The sequence below is a fragment of the Cricetulus griseus genome, chromosome X (assembly GCF_003668045.3).
Source record: "Cricetulus griseus strain 17A/GY chromosome X, alternate assembly CriGri-PICRH-1.0, whole genome shotgun sequence".
Classification (NCBI taxonomy): domain Eukaryota; kingdom Metazoa; phylum Chordata; class Mammalia; order Rodentia; family Cricetidae; genus Cricetulus; species Cricetulus griseus.
Genome location: NC_048604.1, coordinates 40,498,193 through 40,517,094, shown reverse-complemented (window position 1 = coordinate 40,517,094; position 18,902 = coordinate 40,498,193). Strand labels below are relative to the sequence as shown.

Genomic DNA, 18,902 nt, shown 5'->3' with positions numbered 1-18,902 from the left:
CAATGCTGAGACACACATATACATAGGTAGGTGTGTGTATGCATATATATGTACATATATATATATATATATTTCACTGTACAATGACATTTCAGGAATACCTTCAACTATAGCTACAGAAAAATAATAAAGCAATGGATTCATAAAACACCTTCTTTACATAAGTATGAGATGTACTATTTCTGTACTCTGAGGTCTTCCTCTCACTCTGTAAAGCCTAGAAAGTTTGTACTGCAAGGGACAGCAAGTAAATATTTCTAATCTAAAATATTTCCCCAATACCTGAAATTTAACAATATGGTGATACATACAAACTTTGATCCTTATATATTTATTTTCACGTATCTGTTATTAAAATAAAAACACCATGGCGAATTAGTGAGTTGGTTGGTGGGTTCCTTTTACACTAACCTGTCACTCTTACCAAACACATTTTTCACATTCTGGATTTTTTGCACATTTGCTTACACTGTCTCTCCAGAGGCAATGTTAAACTCAACTTAAGCTATAAATGTAAAATGACTTTATACTTTCATAAATGTCTCATTTGACACCCAAATTCAAGCCTACTTGTTAGCTTTCAAAACAATTTATTTTCCGATGTAAGAAGAATAACAAGACTGTTATAGAAAATTTGAAAAGGGCAAGAAGATAGGAAGAAGAAAAACTATCGACCATAATCCTACCACTTCAACAACCATCTCTGAGAGTGTTGTCATGTTCACTCTTTAAAGCTCCATTTAGTCCCACTTAGGGTGTACTGCCTTCCTTTAAATTGCTCTCCTTTATCTTCTACGTCATGTTTATACCACTCATACACACCATACACTTCTTTGTATAGTCAGTTAACTTGCTGTCACTTGTGCTTCTGACTTCTTGTCAGCACCTTGGCTGGGCTACAAGCATCATTTATCCCACCAGGTACATTGGACCCAACACTTGCTGACAGATTTAACCTAAATGAATACGAACTACCATCAGAACATGAAATAGGCCAACTATCTAGATCACGAAAATTAAAGCTTTCGGGTCATCTAACTTGGTGACCATTGCTTTCCTGGCCTCTTCAAAGGCTATTTAAAGGGCCTCTTTCTCCATACCCACACTGAATGTGCAGCACACTGATTAAGAACCAGAACTTATTCAAGGATTCTCGATATAAGGCATACAGGTGAGAGAAAGAAAGAGGCTGGGGATGGATCAGAAGGGAAAAGGGGAGAAAGCAGCAGAGAGTAGATAGGGGAGGGCATACAGAACACAGGCAGAGAAGAGAAAAGAAAGCGAGGAGAGGATATATAGTCTGGTGCTCAATCCAGTATGTGATTTGCCTCCAGCACTGTGTACAGGATCCCATCCACTTGTTCTGAGTCATACCCGATCTCACGAAGCTCCAAGTGAGGGAGGACAGAAGTAAGGAGATAGCTGACGTGGATACGTAGCCGCGTAAGCTTTGCCAAAGCCCTGTATGATGGAGTGAGGGGGCAGGAGAAGAGATGACATGAAGTCATTAGCCAACAGAATTAAATGAAGTCCCTTCAAAATGGGCCTACATTTCTTAACAATTATGTCTCCATTAGGTAGAAAGGAGGCAGAAAGCACCATGCCATCAAACACAGGGAGACTGGCTGCGGCTTTCTAAGAAATAATTAATCAATCCATGGTGGTCAATGAATTAAGATTTTTCTCCCTTGTCTATGACCAGTAAGAGGGGGTCTTAGCAGGTAATTCCCATTAGTCCTCACAAGCTGATAACTAAACTCTAGTAATTAACCTTTCTAGGTCATCTCCCTCTGCGTTCCGGTAGGAGGCCTGGGCCTTCTGCAGTACTTCCAGGTGTGTCTCTGTCTCTTTAAGTTTCTCTTTCAGTTCTTGCTTCTCCTCTTTGGTTCTTTCTAGCTCGGCTTTTAGAATCTGGAATTCAGCTTGGCGATAACCCATGTGCTTCTTGCTCCAGTATAAGCCTTCTGTCTCCTGGGTACTATAGGTCACCAACTCATGCTGAGCTTTCTTAAATTCAGAATGCCAATGGTTCTTCTCCTGTTCCAGCTCCTCCACCTGCAGTCCAAGAAAGAGAAAGTCAATGAGCCATACAATCAAAAGGTAGAGTATGCCAAACCGTTCCTACTAAATCTACCCTGTGGTTACAGTATTTATAATGCTCTATTACACTTATGAAAATCTATTGTCAAACCTAAAATACAGAGGGAAAGCCCATTAGGGTCCACTCAATCTGAGACATACCATAGACTAGTTTAATGATGTATTTTGTTGAAAAGCTTCAGAGTATGAGAGAAATCACCAAAATATCAACACCCTAGTCCAGTGGTTCTTAACCTGCAGGTTTTGACCCATTGGGATTTCAAATGACCCTTTCACAGGGGTAGCCTGAGACCATCAGAAAACACAGATAGTAGTTACCTTATCATTCAAACTGTAGCTAATTACAGTTATGAAGTAACAACAAAATAATTTTATTGTTGGGGGTCACCACAACATGAGGAACTGTATTAAAGGGTCGCAGCATTAGGAAGGTTGAGAACCACTGCCCTAGTTCCTTGCTTACAATGACCTCTTCTTATCCCTAGTGATAAGGCAGTGCCCAAACCTTTTGCTGGAACAAATTCCTTTCAGCCAAAACACGTTCCAGTTTTTCCGTGGTTCTCTTCAATTCTTCCAGTTCTTTCTGATTCTTTATCTTTGGCATGTTACGACCTCCGCTCTCCTGGCAGCCCTTTCCTTTCCCTGGAGTGGCTGTGGCAGGGGCCACAGAATAAGGATTTGGGTTCCATGATTCTGCTGCCTTTCTTCTCCCTACAAACTCCTCCCTGTTGAAAGGGATCAGCTGGATGGGAGCTCCTGAATCTGTAAGTCCCTTTGCAACACCGACTACAGCCACAAAAGGCCCTTTATTCACTTCTTTGTTTATGTTTTCGATACTTCTGTTAGATTCTTCTGCTACCAATCTTGGCATCTGATCTTCTAATTCTTCAGGAAGCAGGGATTCCTGGTCTTGGTCCTGGGACCCTGGACAAAGTGCTGGAGCTTCCCTGTTCTGTCCTGTATTCTTGTTTGCTTCTGGGTATTCTGGTAAGAGGTATGGTGGTGTACTTCGCTCAGAACTGGATTTATCATGGCTGTTTTCTCCATCTGGGTAGGCAACAGCTGCGTCTACCCTCCTGTAAGGACTGGACATGGAATAGTCTATAGGAGACGGTGTCATGTCAGTTTGGAATCTCCTTCGTTTCTCCACAGGCTCATCACCCAGGATCAACTTGTACTTACTGCCAAAAAAGAAGAAATCAAATCTCGTTAAGTTGTCACAGTACAGGTTAGAGATATTCTACAAATCCCCTCCTCAAGGCACACTCCTGAGAATGTGCCAGAAGCTGTCCCTAGCGTGTCAATGTTAACAGGTAATGTAGAACTTTTAAGAAAATCAGATGCTATAAAAGATGTAATGGCTTTCTCTCGAACACAACCCTAACCCTGTGATCCCACCCATCATAAGGAAGGCTTTCACCAGACCCAAGGTGATAGCAGTGCCATACCGTGCCCTTGAATTTCTAGACCTGTGAGCTGAACAAACATTTTTTCTTATAAAGTTACCCAGTCTAATGTACTTTGTTACATTAACAGAGTAGTACAACAACTCAGCCCCCGACCCCAAGCGCATCAACCTCTTCACTCATGCAACTGGATGAGCTGGAAAATGGTGGTAAGGGAGAAATAAAGTTGATAGGTGTTAAGGGTCACCATAAGAATAAAACAGGAGGAGGATGACCTTGGTAAAATGTTTCAACAAATGAATTTTCAACCAGCCTAGTTGTGAAGCTTCCTAAAAAACAAACAAAAACTGCACACACACACACACACACACACACACACACACACACACACACACACACACACACACACACATCTCTTAACACAGAATGGAATAAAAGGTCATAAAAAAGCCTAGCAGTGTATGCAGAGAATAAAGCCAGCTCGTTAATTTTAAAGTATCACAAAACCCTCTAGTATCAAAGACTTAGCACATTTTTATATTGCAGTAGAACTCCATACAATTCCTTGCCAGCCAAGTGGATTATGGCTATTGCCCATTATTACCTTGTAAAAGTTAATTAAAACACAAGGCCCCAGTTAGAAACAAAGAAATTAAACCAGTCAGTTCAAGTCATTTCCCCATTATGACAAACAACTTCACTTTGTCAGGCACAAAGTGGAGCTCCCTTTGTTCTTCACAGAACCCCAGGATCATGGTCTCGAATCACCCTCCTTTTCTGACTGCTATAAGCACTAATGGGTGAAGAATCTATCAAAACAGCTGGTGCCAGAGAAATCCATAGCAATTTTCAATAGGGAGAAGGATTGGAATGCCATTTTCCTTCTTGTAATTGCCCTCTCTCTGGGTGACCAACATATGCCAAGGTAAAAATCAGCTGTTGAACTTTTGGTGAGAAAGAATCAGGCATGTAATTAGCCTCCTTAGAGGACCTGAAGGCTGCCCTTATCTCTGTGGTTTCTGAGAACAACTGTGGGACATCTTAACCTTAACTTCTTAAAACGCTCTATGAGTTTTCCAGAACACAAACTGGCCTGCCATCTCAACAGCTCTTCTGTTATCCTTCAGCAGTTGATATAATACTACACAGAAAGAAAAGCTGGACATAGTGGTGCATGCCTGTAATCTCAGCACTTGGGAAGCTGAGGCAGGAAGACTGATAGGACTTTGAGGCCAACCTGGGCTACAGGCATGTCAGGGGAGAGGAGGCTACAGGCTGAGGCTGTCTTAAAAAAAACAACAACAAAGAAAGGCAAAAACAAGTTTTATGAAAGGTAAATAAATTTGTATTATTTGTCTAATCTTCATTTGCCAACTCTAAGGGTCTGTTGATAACTATTTCCACTTTTGACTATGCTCCTTCCTTTTAGCAATCTCAGACAACCTGTGACTCCTACCTATGGGAAGGCAGCTCCCCACCTTCTTCTAACTTGCAACCCCCAATAATGAATTCACAACTTTCCGGAGGTCCCAATGGTAACTCTAACTTGGTGTGTATAAAACAGACTCTTCACTTTTTCCTTCAAAGATGTTACTTCTCTCCTGTTTCTTACTGCTGTCACCATCATCAAAGCGTTGGCAATTTTTACAGTTTTATATGGTGACTTATACTACCAATGTGCTGGCTGAGGCTGTCGCTGCAATGGCTTCATATGACCTGTTTTCCCTGCAACTCATCCTAAAGCCCAGATTATGCAATTTCCTTTTAAAATTTTTTAAATGTGGCTCCCAATAACATAAAAATTTAAATGGCTTAACTGGACAATCAAGACTTCTCATGCCAAAACACAAGGAACATCTCTATGCTAGATAGTGTATGAAACCTTATCTGATTCTCTCAGTTGGAAGGCAGATGGTAAGATTATCTTAACTGCTTTTAAGGGACTATCTGCTGATGCTAAGTGGTAGAGGTGGGGTATATAATTTGGCCCTAACTTTATCTCCCACTACTTCCTTCGCAAACACAAGACAAACTGAATTGCTGGGTGATTCCTTATTGTGACCCATTTAACCTCCAAGATCTTCTCTTTTCTAACATTGCACATTTAAATCCTGCTTGAGTGCTTCTTTGAATTTTTGTAACTGTGTGTGTGTGTGTGTGTGTGTGTGTGTGTGTGTATGTGGAAGTCAGGGGTTGACATCAGGTGTAGTTCCTAAGAGTCATCTACCTTGCTTTTTGAGGCAGGGGGTCTCATTGGGGCCTGGGGCTCATGATCAGGCAAGGTTAGCTGAAGAATAGGTCCCCAGGGAATCTTCTGTCAGTTTCCCCAGTGACAGGATTACAAGCACTCATTGCTGAATCTGGCTTGTTATGTGGGTGCTGTGGATGGAACCTGGGTCTTTGTGCTTGGCTAGTAAGCACTTTATCAACTGAGCTATCTCCCCAGGACCTCTTGGAACATTTTTTTTTTAAGGTTTTTCGAGACAGAGTTTCTCTGTGGTTTTGGAGGCTGTCCTGGAACTAGCTGTTGTAGAGCAGGCTAGCCTTGAACTCACAGAGATCCTCCTGCCTCTGCCTCCCGAGTGCTGGGATTAAAGGCGTGCGCCACCACTCTTGAAACAATTTTAACATTCTTTTATAACATACATTGCCATCTATGGGATGTGTTTGTACATCTTACTTGAGTACAGAATTGGAACCTGCTTGACAGAGATCACTTAATTGTGATAGAAACAGGTGAACAAAACTTTCATGTAAGTGGAAATCCAAATAGGATTATCATGCCAGGTGGTGGTGCATACCTTCAATCCAGCACTTTTGAAAAAGGCAGAGGCAGGCGGATCTCTGAGTTCAAGGCCAGCCTAGTATACAGAGTGAGTTCCAAAACAACCAGGACTACACAGAAAAAAAACACAACAAAAATAGAACTATGGATTTCTGTTATTTGTATTTCTCCAGAAACCCTGGTTCTTCTCTCTAGGAATCGATCATCATACTGGATCTATATCCACTCCTTTGGTAAAGACTAATTGTTTTATATTCGAGAAATTCAACAACATTGTTATCTTCTCATTCTTTCTTCTTTTTCTTTTTTCTTTTTGGTTTTTCGAGACAGGGTTTCTCTGTGTAGCTTTGGAGCCTATCCTGGCACTCGCTCTGGAGACCAGGCTGACCTCGAACTCACAGAGATTTGCCTACCTCTGCCTCCCGAGTGCTGGGATTAAAGGCATGTGCCACCAACGCCTGATTTCTCATTTTTTTTATTGTCACATTATCTGTTGTCACTTTACATTTTAAATTATTTTCTAATTATTTTACATTTTCAGACAAAACTACATGTACCTTTCTTACGCTACTTCAAAATGCTTCTTGAAGTGCTTTTCTTTGACTGTGAGTTGAGTACTTCAAAAGCAACACACAGAAGTCTCTATTAGAATTTGAACATTATAGTTTTTGAACATTCCCTCTGGTTAAGACACCATGATAGGCAAGAAGAAGGATCAAAACCGTGGCTCCTGTGCAATGTGTATATACTCTTTTACGATGACCTCTGTTAAAAATCCAGGATGATGTGGTGAAGTTTGCGGAGCCCTGGTTGAGGGCCCTATCCTGCCTGGGGAGTAGAGGGTGGATGGGGTGGGGGATGGGTTGGGGTGGGGGAGGAGGGATGGGGTTGACAGGAGGGAGAGGGAGAAGGGATCGACATGTGAAACAAGACTGTTCCTAATTTGAACTAATAAAATAAAATGCTGCACATTTACCCACTTAGGGTATACGTGTCCATCAACAGGAATTCTCTGCTTCAAACTTTGGAGCTGCTGGGATAACAAGCCTGGCTTTTCTTTTTGGGGGGAGGGGTTATATTTTTTAATTAGAAACAAGTTTCTTTTACAAGCCAATCCCAGTTCCCTCTCCCTCCCCTCCTCCCCTGCCCCACCTCCTCCCTGTCCCAATCCCTTTCTGCTCCCCAGGGAGGTCGAGGTCTTCCATGGAGGATCTTCAAAGTCTGTTATATCATTTGGAGCAGGGCCTAGACCCTCCCCTGTGTGTCTAGGCTGAGTGAGTATCCCTCTATGTGGAGAGGGCTCCCAAAGTCCATTCTTACACTAGGGATAAATACTGATCCACTACCAGAGGCCTCATAGATTGCCCAGGCCTCCAACTGACTTCCTCATTCAGCTATCAGTCTGGGCTCCATGAACAACCCCTTGTTCAGGTCAGCTTTCCCTGTGGGTTTCTCCAGTCTGGTTCTGGCCCCTTTGCTCATCACTCCTCCCTCTCTGCAACTGGATTCCAGAGTTCAGCTCAGTGTTTAGCTGTGGGTGTCTGCCTCTGCTTCCATCAGCTACTGGATAAAGACTCTAGGATGTCATATAAGGTAGTCATCAATCTCATTATGGGAGAAGGGCATTTAAGGTAGCTTCTCAACCACTGCTTAGATTGTTAGTTGGGTTGAAACTCATAGATCTCTGAACATTTCCCTAGTGCCAGAATTCTCTTTAAATTTATAATGGCTCCCTCTATTGTAGTATCTCTTTTCTTGCTCTCTTCAATTCTTCCCCTGACTAAATCTTCCTGTTCTCTCATGTCCTCCTCTCCCCTCCTCTTCTCCCCCCTCTTTCTTCTAGTTCCCTCTTCCCTCCCCAGTGCTCTCAATTAGCTCGGGAGATCTTGTCTCTTTCCCTTTCTCTGGGGGACCATGCATGTCTCTCTTAGGTTCCTCCTTGTTTCCTAGCTTCTCTGGCTGTGGGATTGTAGGCTGGTACTCTTTTGCTCTATTTCTAAAATCCATATATGAAGTCTGGCTTTTCATAACTGGTGTCTTTTATTTATTGAGTTTTCATCCTTTATTCAAGTTGTATCAGTATATTACTGTCTCTCTGGGGTTGATATGGTTTGTGTATGTACCCCAATAATTTACACGTAAAAAGCTAATCCCCCTTGTAAGATACAAAATATGGAAAAACTTGATTCAAGTATGTTTCAAGGTAGGGTCTTTGGGAAGTGATTAGGGTTAGATAAAACCATTAGGGAAAACCCCACTGATTACTAGTCAGGGTCATCAAAAGGAAAGGGAGAAACAGAAAATCAGGGGAGAGAGAAGAAGAGGACAATAGAGAGGGGAAGAGACTGAAAGAGACTGAAAACATAGAGAATATTGATGCAGACACAGATGTGTGCTTCCTGTCTCTTGCCATATGATGGATGCCTTTCACCATCTCGGCACTCTGCCAGCAAGAAGGCCTTTCTTCTCCAGAGCTAGTGATATGCTATTTACATTTAAAGCTTCCAGATAGGGTTACACAGTCTAGGACATTTCATTATAGTAACAAAAAGCCTATTATTACAAGTCCTTTATATGGCTGAGCAATATTTCATTGTATGGTTTTTAATTTCAAATATTTTACTTTTTCTTTTAGAATACCATAAAATGTACTGTGATCATCTTTATCCCCTCCCTCAGCTCCTCCTCTATCTACTTTATCCACCCTTTTTTCTCCTTAGCTACCCAATTTTGAGTCTTCTCATGTTTCATCCTCACCAAGTTCAGTTTGTGTTATCAGACTAGTCTTGGGAGTGAGTCTACCCTGGAGTGTGGCTGTCCTACCAGGGGTCACATCATTAAAGAAAACAGGACCATCTTGACCATTTCATTAGATACAAAAAGGCCTTTGACAAAACCCAACATCCCATCATGAGAAACCTTGAAGAGAATTTAGGGATTCAAGTCCATATCTCAAAATATTAAAGAGTCAACCACAAATTTCCTACATCTGACATAATTCATAAATGTAGTAGGAAACAAAATTTATATATAAACAATAGCTTCAGAAAATTAAAATACTTTGGAATAAATCTAGGGACGTGAAAGACATATAATAAAGACTGAGAAAGGGAAGAAAGAAATTGAAGCGAATGTTCTATATTTTGAATTTTCTGTTGATGGGAATTTCGGCAGCTTTCTCCAACCTACTGTAAGCAATGCTGCTATGAACACATGTATAGCTTCTGTCATGAATACACATTTTCACTATTCTAGAATGTATGTTTTGAAGTGGAATTACTGAATCATTAACTATTTGAAGAATCTGTAGCACTTCCAGACGTTTCCACTGAAGCAACTGCAATATTTCACATTTATATCGATATTGGAGAGTTCTGCTTCCACCACATCATCACCAACACATGTTATGTACCTTCTGAAGTTAGCCATCTTAGTGGTTGGGAAGCAAAAACTCACTTTGGTTTTGATTTGAATAGCTTTCATGGTTACTGATACTAGCTTCCTTTCATTTGATTATCAGTTATCTGTGTATCTTCATTGGGCCATTAAGTTGTTTTATTAGTGAGTTGCAATAGTCTTTATTTTTTCCGAGACAGGGTTTCTTTGTATTGCTTTGGAGGCTGTCCCGGAACTTACTCTGTAGACCAGGCTGGCGTTGAACTCACAGAAGTCTGTCTGCCTCTGCCTCCAGAGTGAGTGCTATGATTAAAAGTGTGCGCCACCAACACCCGGCTGTAATACTTTCTCTGTACAGTCTGGATTCCAACTCTATCATATACAATTTTTCTAAAGTGAGTTTCCTCAATTCTATGGGCAGTTAGCTTTATTTTGGTGCTGTTGCTGCTGCTATTATTTTGGAGACAGGGTTTCACTACAACTCAAGCTAGCCTTGAAATCCCAATACTTTGGCTAAAATCAATAACAACTATAACAATCTATGCTGGAGAGGATGTGGAGAAAGAGGAACTTTCCTCCATTGCTGGTGGGAGTGCAAACTTGTACAACCACTTTGGAAATCAGTATGGCGGTTTCTCAGGAAAATGGGAATCAGTCTACCTCAAGATCCAACAATCCCTCTCTTGGGCATATACCCAAAGAATGCACACTCATACAATAAGAACATATGTTCAACTATGTTCATAGCAGCATTATTTGTAATAGCTAGAACCTGGAAACAACCCAGATGTCCCTCAACTGAAGAATGGATAGAGAAAATGTGGTATATTTACACAATGGAGTACTACTCAGCAGAAAAAAAACAATGGAATCTTGAAATTTGCTGGCAAACAGATGGAACTACAAGAAACCATTCTCAGTGAGGTAACCCAATCACAAAAAGATAAACATGGTATGTACTCACTCATTTTTGATTTTTAGACATAGAGCAAAGGATCACTAGCCTACAATCCACACTACCAGAGGAGCTAGGAAACAAGGAGGACCCCAAAAGAAGATTGCATAGCCCCTCGAAGGGGGGGACAAAAACCTCTGACCAAATTGGAGCCCAGGGGCAGGGAGAGGAAAGAGAATCTTCATCCAGTTGCTGTTCGAAGCAGAAACAGACACCCACAGCTAAGCACTGAACCATACTACTGGAATTCAGTTGTGGAGAGGGAGGAGGGTTGAGCAAAGGAGCCAAGATGGGGATGGAGAGACCTGCAGAAACAGTGGACCTGACCTACTGATAGAATGGAGACCCTAGTCATAAAGCTGGGGAAACAGCATTGGACCAAACCAAGCCCTCTGAATGTGGGTGCCAGCTAGGAGTCCAAGACAGTCTATGGACCCTCTAACTGTGGAGCCAGTCTTTAACCCTAGAGCACAAATGGACATCTGGGAGCCCATTCCCTATGGAGGGTGTTACTATTTTGGTCCAGATACAGCAAGGAGGGTCTAGACCCTCCCCCAAACAATATGTCAGACTTTGAAGGTCCTTGGCAGAGGGCCTCACTATCACTGGGGAGGAGTGGGAGGGGTGGATTGGGGTGGGTTGGATGGGGAACATGGGAGGATGGGGGGGCAAGGGAATGGGGGGATGGATATGTAAATATGAGTAATTAAAAATAATAAAAAATGAAAAAAATTAATTTTGTGTTTAAAGTGTCAACCTAATAAAGTTCTAGACGCTTTGAAAAAAAAGAAATCCCAATTCTTCTGTCTCAGTTTCTCATCACCTTATTGACAAGGTTCTTCGCAGCTTTTTTTTTTCCTTCAAGGCAGGGTTTCTTTGTGTAACACCCCTGGCTGTCCTGGAACTCGCTCTGTAGACCAAACTGGCCTTGAACTCACAGAGATCCGCCTGCCTCTGCCTCCTGAGTGCTGGAATTAAATGCATCCACCAGCTCATTTTGTTTTTAAAGATCTATTATTTATTTTTATTCATGTATGAGTATTTGCTTGCATGTATGTACATATATGCACTGCATGTGCGCCTAGTACCTTCAAAGGCCAAAAGAGGGCTCCAGATCCACTGGAACTGGAGTTACAGGAGTTTGTGGGTGCTGGAAACTGAACATGGGTTCTTTGGAAGAGCAGAAAGTGGTCTGAATCACTAAGCCACCTCTTTTGATTTTTTACACTTATCAACTGAACTATTTCTCACTGTTTCTTCCGTTTTGGTGTTATATCCAAGAAACTATAGCCTAGTCCAAGGTTATAAAATCTTACTCCTGTTTTATATTAAAAGCTTTACACTCGGCTGTTACACTTAGATCTGAAAGCCATTTTGAGTTAGATGTGTATAGTGCAGAGTAGAGATTCACCTTTATTTTGTTGCATTTAAGCCTATTGACCATAAATGTAAGGGTATGTCTTTATTTTTTGTTCCACTGAAGTGTGTATAAGGCCTTATAGCACTGCCACACTGTCTTGACTACTGTGGATTATTAAAGGTGAGTGAGACTCACTTTGTTCTCTTTCAAGATTGTTGGACTGATTTCCATGTGAATTTTAGGATGACACTGTAGATTGCTGCCACTAAGATGTAAGGAGTTTGTTTTTGCAATACATTCATTTAGCAATAGCTTGGATCTTCCCCCTTTAGTCACCTCCAAGAGAGCACAGGATTTTCAGGGAGGTGATTTTATCTTTAAACCTGGCTTCTTGGGAATTGTCACTGGATCAGAGCATTATTTGGCCAGTTGTTGGTGGTCACAGTATTGAAATCCATGCCAATGGGTTTGCTGCCTGTTTGCCGTTTGATCTGAATGTAGCTTGGGTACTGGTTTCAAGTTCACTTTCTGTCCTATTCTGTTTGTTTTTTAATGGGTGACACCCTTGCTGACAACTGGAATTAACTGCCATCTCAAGAAACTTTCCTTGATGGTCTTTCTATTTCCAAACTTCTGCCTATCTGGCTATTTTTTGCAAGTTGTATCATATGGAGTTATAAGTACCCTCTATGACCTATTTTACTCCTGACAATGTCCTTAGGCATGAAACTCTTGATAATTCATTCTAGGTAAAGTCAGTTCTTTTAGGTAAGGCATGCAGTTCAACCTTAACACTTGCCTCTTTCTCAAAGTTGAACAACTTATGCAAAATTGGAAGTAGAGACAATGCCTATTTCTTCCAGAGAGAAATCCCTTCATTATGGATGAGGACTGGAGTGGTTTTGAACTTGCTCCATCCAGAATGAACCTTTGATCTATGAGCAATCTTGAGCTGGGGCAATGGAGGCCTAGCATTGTCAGCTTGCTATGTCCGGGTGAGTGTCTCCACCCTGCAAATTGGGGAAGCAAAAGCTGGATGGGAGAAGAGAGACCCAGTCCTTGGGGTCTATCTATAATATACCTCCCACAATATAAAACTGGGGAAAATGGAAGCAGTCAGAGGCTTGTTCCTCTGGTTGAAATCAGTTTTCCTAGGCAACAAAGGCATCTTTTAAGTATTATTTTAAAATAAAAACTCATTAGCTTTTGGCATACTTTATTCAAAGTATATAAATAAACTATAATAACAAATTCTTTCCTTTGCTGATACACTTATGGCTATTTTAGATCTTAGTTGGTACCATTTTTAAGGAAACCTGCATGTACTGGAGATATTTACACACAACACTGATTATTCCATCATCTTGGATACCTTATTATCCTAAAAGAACACCTTTCATAGATCACTCAAATTTATGTAGAATGAATTAACAGAAGTAAATTACTTTCTTTAACAGAAAAAAAGCTGTCTTCCCATAAAAGGTTATGACTGGTAGCTTACATCTTAGCTGAATGTTTTCTTCATTGTATTGTAATTCCAATCTCCCCTTGTTAGATGTGTAAGACTCATAAAGCCATTTCCAATGACCTTTGTGGGGGACTCTTCTAACCTACCCCAGTATGACTTCTTAAAGGTCTGCTGGACAGACTAGGCTTTATTTTATATAGTTTATAAGCAGGACTAAAAAGCTCAAAGACTCTTATTATATTTTAGGTTTTTGATAATAAAGGAAAGCTTTGCACCTCTTGGTTAAACCTATTCATTAGTACTCTTATCAGAAACTATATTTTATTAAACATGGGAGTATCCCCATTTCCCACTTCCAAATGAAAAACCTGCTAATAACAAAATTGAAGCAGTATTTTGGTATGTTTCCCAGGCTTGTCTCCAGCCCCCTGGACCCAGCTGACCTTCTGACCTTAGTCTCCTATGTAGCCAGAAATGCTACTGTGCCTCAACCAACTTAAATGGTGCTATATGTGCAGCCTTAAATAATGTAATTATTATCATTTGCTAATCTCACATAAGATATATTATTAGCAGCAACGGGTATCATTTAGCTCTTGAAAGAATTTTACTCTCAACACATTAGAATTGCACATAAAATTTCAAAGCACGTTACTTGCCCTCTACAGCCTAAACCTTATTATATTCCACAAAGACCCATGCAAAGTCTCCAATAAAAGCTGATGAGGTATGCCACCCAATGGATGTAGCATAGTATTGCACTCACAAAATATTTATTATAATATCCCAAAGAACATTTGTAATCCCCCTGGGTAGCCATAAACCATGACAGAGTGACCAAACAAATGTAGGCAGAAAAAGAAAAGTGGTCACCAAAGTGTAAGGATTTGAAAACAATGGCATGAAAATAGCCAGATGACCAAGAAAGAAGTCATAATGTCCTTAAAAAACAAAATTATGCAGGTTCCCCAGCTGTCAGTCCATAGTCCGTGTGGCACCAGGACCTATCCCAGGTGCATAAACTGGCTCTTTGGAGCCCATTCCCTATGGTAGGATACCTTGCTCAGCCTAGACGGAGGGGGGAGGGGCTGGGTCCTGCCTCAACTTGGTATGCCAGACTTTGTTGACTCCCCAAGGGAGGCCTTACCCCCTATGAGGAGTTGATGGGGGTGGGAAGGGGGAAGTGGGGGTGGAAGAAGGGGAGGGAGGGGGAACTGGGGTTGGTATGTAAAATGAAAAATAATTTTTTAAATGAAAAATTCAAACCTGCAATGAATGATGAAAAACTATTGATAGCACTAGGGTAGAGTTTGGGTCCAATTACAGAGACCAGGGCGGACTGTCATGTTTTACCCCTTTGCCTCAAAATTCAGTTTTCTAAACTGCTCTTTCAACCTGACCTGAATTTAATCGTTGCTTACCGAGTAATGATCATATTCCAAGCAAGGCAGTGTTCCAATGCTATCATATAGACTGTCATTTACTCTTTTAATAGTCTTACGTGTAAAGTTTACTTTCTCTTGAGGCCATCCGCTCATATTCAAGGCATCTAAAGATTCCTGTATTGCCTACAGTTTAATTATGGAAGAATCACAGTATAGGGGACCGGAAAACTTGTACAAGTCTGTGTTTATAAGAATGAAAGACTTGTCTCAGAAGAAACAAACAGGTAAAGAGTGTGTATCACTAGGGGAAAGGTTAGGTGACCTAGGAAATAGTCAATGGCCTCTATCCTATGGTATATTAAGAAGAACACTGAGAAATCCAGAGCTATTATGTAATATCACATTAATGAAGGCTGTAGACATTTCTACTATTTGAGAGCAATTCTCTGCCTGCCCTACAAGAATGAAAACAGCAGAGATAAATGCAAGGTATGCGAATAAGGAGTGCTGTGTTCATTTCTAGTGACACTATGGGGGCTGTTGTATCTTTTAGTACCTCAGAGATGCCTAACACCTAAGAAAATACGTTGCTATCCTCCTTCCTATTATATGGACTAACAATATTGATGAGACCATAGAAAATGAAGTGAGTGAAGCCCAAGAAGAAACTTTTTTTTCCCTGGACAGGATCTCACTGTGTAAACCTGGCTGGCCTGGAATTCACTATGGTCTCAAACACACGGGAGCCTCTGCTTCCTGGGAGCTGGGATTAAAGATGTGTACCACCCTGTTATGCAAGAACAAACTTTCAGTGATGACTTTTTTTCTAGAAAACATTTTTCTATTAGTTAATTTTATACAGGGCCAACATATCCTAGGCCTATGAATCCTCTGTAGACATTAATATTCATAAATTTAAGTATAGGGTCAATGATTTTCTATATAGCACTACCTTATTTAAATAGCACTTTAAACCGGGCGTTGGTGGCGCACGCCTTTAATCCCAGCACTCGGGAGGCAGAGGTAGGCGAATCTCTGTGAGTTCCAGGCCAGACTGGTCTCCAAAGCGAGTGCCAGGATAGGCTCCAAAGCTACACAGAGAAACCCTGTCTCGAAAAACAAAAACAAAAAAATAGCACTTTATACTTTCCAAAGAGTGAATATGAAGACTTCAGTAGGTAACACAAGACAGTGATCACTTCAAAAGTCTATAGGCTCAACATAGTACTTCTAAGAAGGAAAAACTAGGGGCTGAATACAAGACACAATTCTATCAATTCCAAACCATATTTCCATGAGTGCACTTCATGTGTTAAGAAAAGCAACTTACCTGACATGGTGGTACACTTACATTACATACATACTATATATAAGAGATATTATATATGACACATCAAATTACTCTACAGGAAAATAGATTCTGAGGCTTATTGTTGAAAATAAATGAAGGTTTTAGTCACCTGGAAAACTGAAAAACACTGGAATCCAGAGACTTAAGTTGAAGAGGTGATTTGTTTTCTTCTCTAACAGATGGAAGCAAATTAGGGGTATTGATTTGCTCATATCCAATTGTCTTGTCATTTAGTTCAGCCATATCTTGTGTAGCAGGACTCTTTGTTGGATTACTGAGGACCTAGCAAGAAAGAAACAGTTCATAAAATCCCACGTTTAAACAAAATACCAGAAGATGTGTCAGTTCTTCTGATGCTAGGAAAGAATGCTTGGCCAAATAAAAAGAAACTGTTTCCTAAACAGAACAAACAGTGCACAGTATGTACACTAGAACACTGAACCCAAACACAGTCAGTCACTAACCTTATCAGCTAGACACCAACAGACCGCTCCCAACTCTTGCATTGGTTACTAGACCTATCCCACCCACAGCACAAACCCAGGCCCCAATCGCTGTCTAATTCGTTCTTGCGACCCAGGTGGAGGCTGGGCTTTCATCCTTTCGGGCTCTGTGTCGAGAATATGGGTGGAAAGGAAAAGCATTGCGGCAGGTATCTGCTGGTTTAGGAGAGACACATGCCAGAGGCTACCACATGTTCACAGTGCACACAACAGAGACATGCACCTGGGATCTGGTAGGAGAGCCAGCATATGAAGAAAATACGAATAATTAGGGTGAAAGAATAAAGGGAAGGAAAACTGAATGAGGAAAGGGCAGTCCAGGAAATCCCGATGTCTGTATAGACATAGGATATGAAACATGACTGCTCATACGCCTCAGCTCGAGCAGGGTCCATGAAAAAGCATTAGTACTAAACTGCCTCTCTCCTCACTAGTCTCACCTGCCCGACTAGGGAAGGAAGTGAATCTAACATGCCACTAGCAGATCTCTGGGAAATAGGGTCAAGAGGGAAATCATGCAGAAAGGCAAGGAGGGGTGGGAGATATATGGGTGCTATGGTGGCTGTCAGGAAAGGAGTGTCCCTGAAAGGACGGCCAACCTTATTGCACCCTTCAGCGTCCGGAGCTGGGCAACCATGTCCGAGAGACAGTGCTCCTGAAAATTCAAAACAGCAAAGTCTTTATAAAAGCCAGCCAGCCTGAAAGCAGGGATGGGGGGGGCGGGGAGGCACAAAGAACCAACCCTTCTTCCCAAGAGAAAAGAGGAAGGAATGATCCCTGAATCCCAAAAGAAAGGAGACAGGAAAACCAGACACTCAAGAGGAGCAGCTTATGAAGATGGCACACGACTATTATGTGACAGCAAATGTGTCATTCCCACTGCCCAGAAGCCAGATCTGGAAAATAAGTGACGTGACTCTTCTGTTTAAGTGATCTGAACATCAACAGCAGAAGAGCAACACAAAATCCACAGATCCAATCCAAAGAAGAGAGAGTGAGAAGAAGTCCTCCGCAATGCGTTCTTCAACCTGAACCCTGTGTTGGGGAAAACGGTGTGAGAAGACTAAGACATGGACCTGTGTCTCACCTGGTGCTTGTCACTTTCCACAGCCTTCTGCTTCTTCTCAACAGTTTCTTCTCTAGAAGAGAAAAGTTCTGTTTAGATTCTGGAGGCCAATGTAGGAGGATTGTAAGCTCAAAGCCAACCTGGTCTACAGAGTCAGGTCAGTCTAAGCTACATACCGAGACTGTCTCAAAATTAGGTGTTATTTAGTTCACTCATGAAGTTCAGAGAAATTAGGGCTATATTTCTGAATTATATGACTGGAGAGATTTCAAATTCTCATTCATAATCTCTCTCTCTCTCTCTGTCTCTGTCTCTGTCTCTCTCTCTCTCTCTCTCTCTCTCTCTCTCTCTGTGTGTGTGTGTGTGTGTGTGTGTGTGTGTGAGGAGCAGGGAGGAGAATGAACGAGCAGATGACAAGTTGAGGCATTCTGCATTATGTGAGTTACGAGGAAGAAATGGCAGAGCAAACAGGTGAGGAAGGCAAGCACAGAGCCCTCCAAAGGGAGCTCCCTTCTCAAATCCTTGTCTTATCATAGGGAGATCGATTTCTTCACTCTAGGATGTGGAGCACCATCTCATGTATACTCAACTGTTGCTTAGCCTTGCTCAGGTATAAGTCTTCATCAATGCGTTCTTGTTCTTCCGGAACAGAGCATCTCCTGTAGAACAGAGAGGAGATCATCTTTCAGAGATAAAATATGGTCCTAGCTTTTATTCTGTACTTCCCTTGGTAGCTTAATGATAGAGCAGCTCAACATCTGAGTAACAGTATACAGTTAGGATCCCATTCGCACTACAAAAGCCAGTTATGCACATAACTACTGAGTTATGTCAGGCACTGTTTAGATGTTGGCTGCTACAAGGAACATATGGCACATTAGGAGCACAAACAAGCAAAAAACAATATTGAATGTGCAACAGATTCTATTTACATTGATTCTACAGAAGAGGCATATGAAAGCTATTGACTCAATGTGGAATGGAAGAAACTTAGTCTTAAAGAATTTAAAAGCTCTTGTGGAATCAAAATAAAATGAACACCTGAAAAATACCCCCCTAATAAAAACATGGCATCTGAACAAATAGATTTTGGGAGCCCATTCCCCATGGAAGGACACTCTCTCAGC

General features: G+C 41.3%; 1 protein-coding gene across 2 annotated transcripts in view; it reads right to left on the bottom strand.

Annotated features, from left to right (window-relative positions):
• Window positions 1-559: 559 nt before the first annotated feature.
• The window catches only part of Morc4 (MORC family CW-type zinc finger 4), a 53,819-nt gene continuing 35,476 nt past the window's right edge, over window positions 560-18,902 (bottom strand). The window contains exons 9-14 of one of the 2 annotated variants that reach the window (XM_027433666.2): window positions 18,366-18,434; window positions 17,797-17,848; window positions 16,316-16,488; window positions 2,606-3,281; window positions 1,772-2,055; window positions 560-1,461 (exon numbers count right to left, since the gene is read on the bottom strand). In XM_027433666.2, the coding sequence (XP_027289467.2) occupies window positions 1,308-1,461; window positions 1,772-2,055; window positions 2,606-3,281; window positions 16,316-16,488; window positions 17,797-17,848; window positions 18,366-18,434 (1,408 nt within the window). In that variant the 3' untranslated portion in view covers window positions 560-1,307. The remainder of the gene's footprint in view (window positions 1,462-1,771; window positions 2,056-2,605; window positions 3,282-16,315; window positions 16,489-17,796; window positions 17,849-18,365; window positions 18,435-18,902) is intronic. The other variant, XM_027433665.2, reaches the window with a different exon arrangement.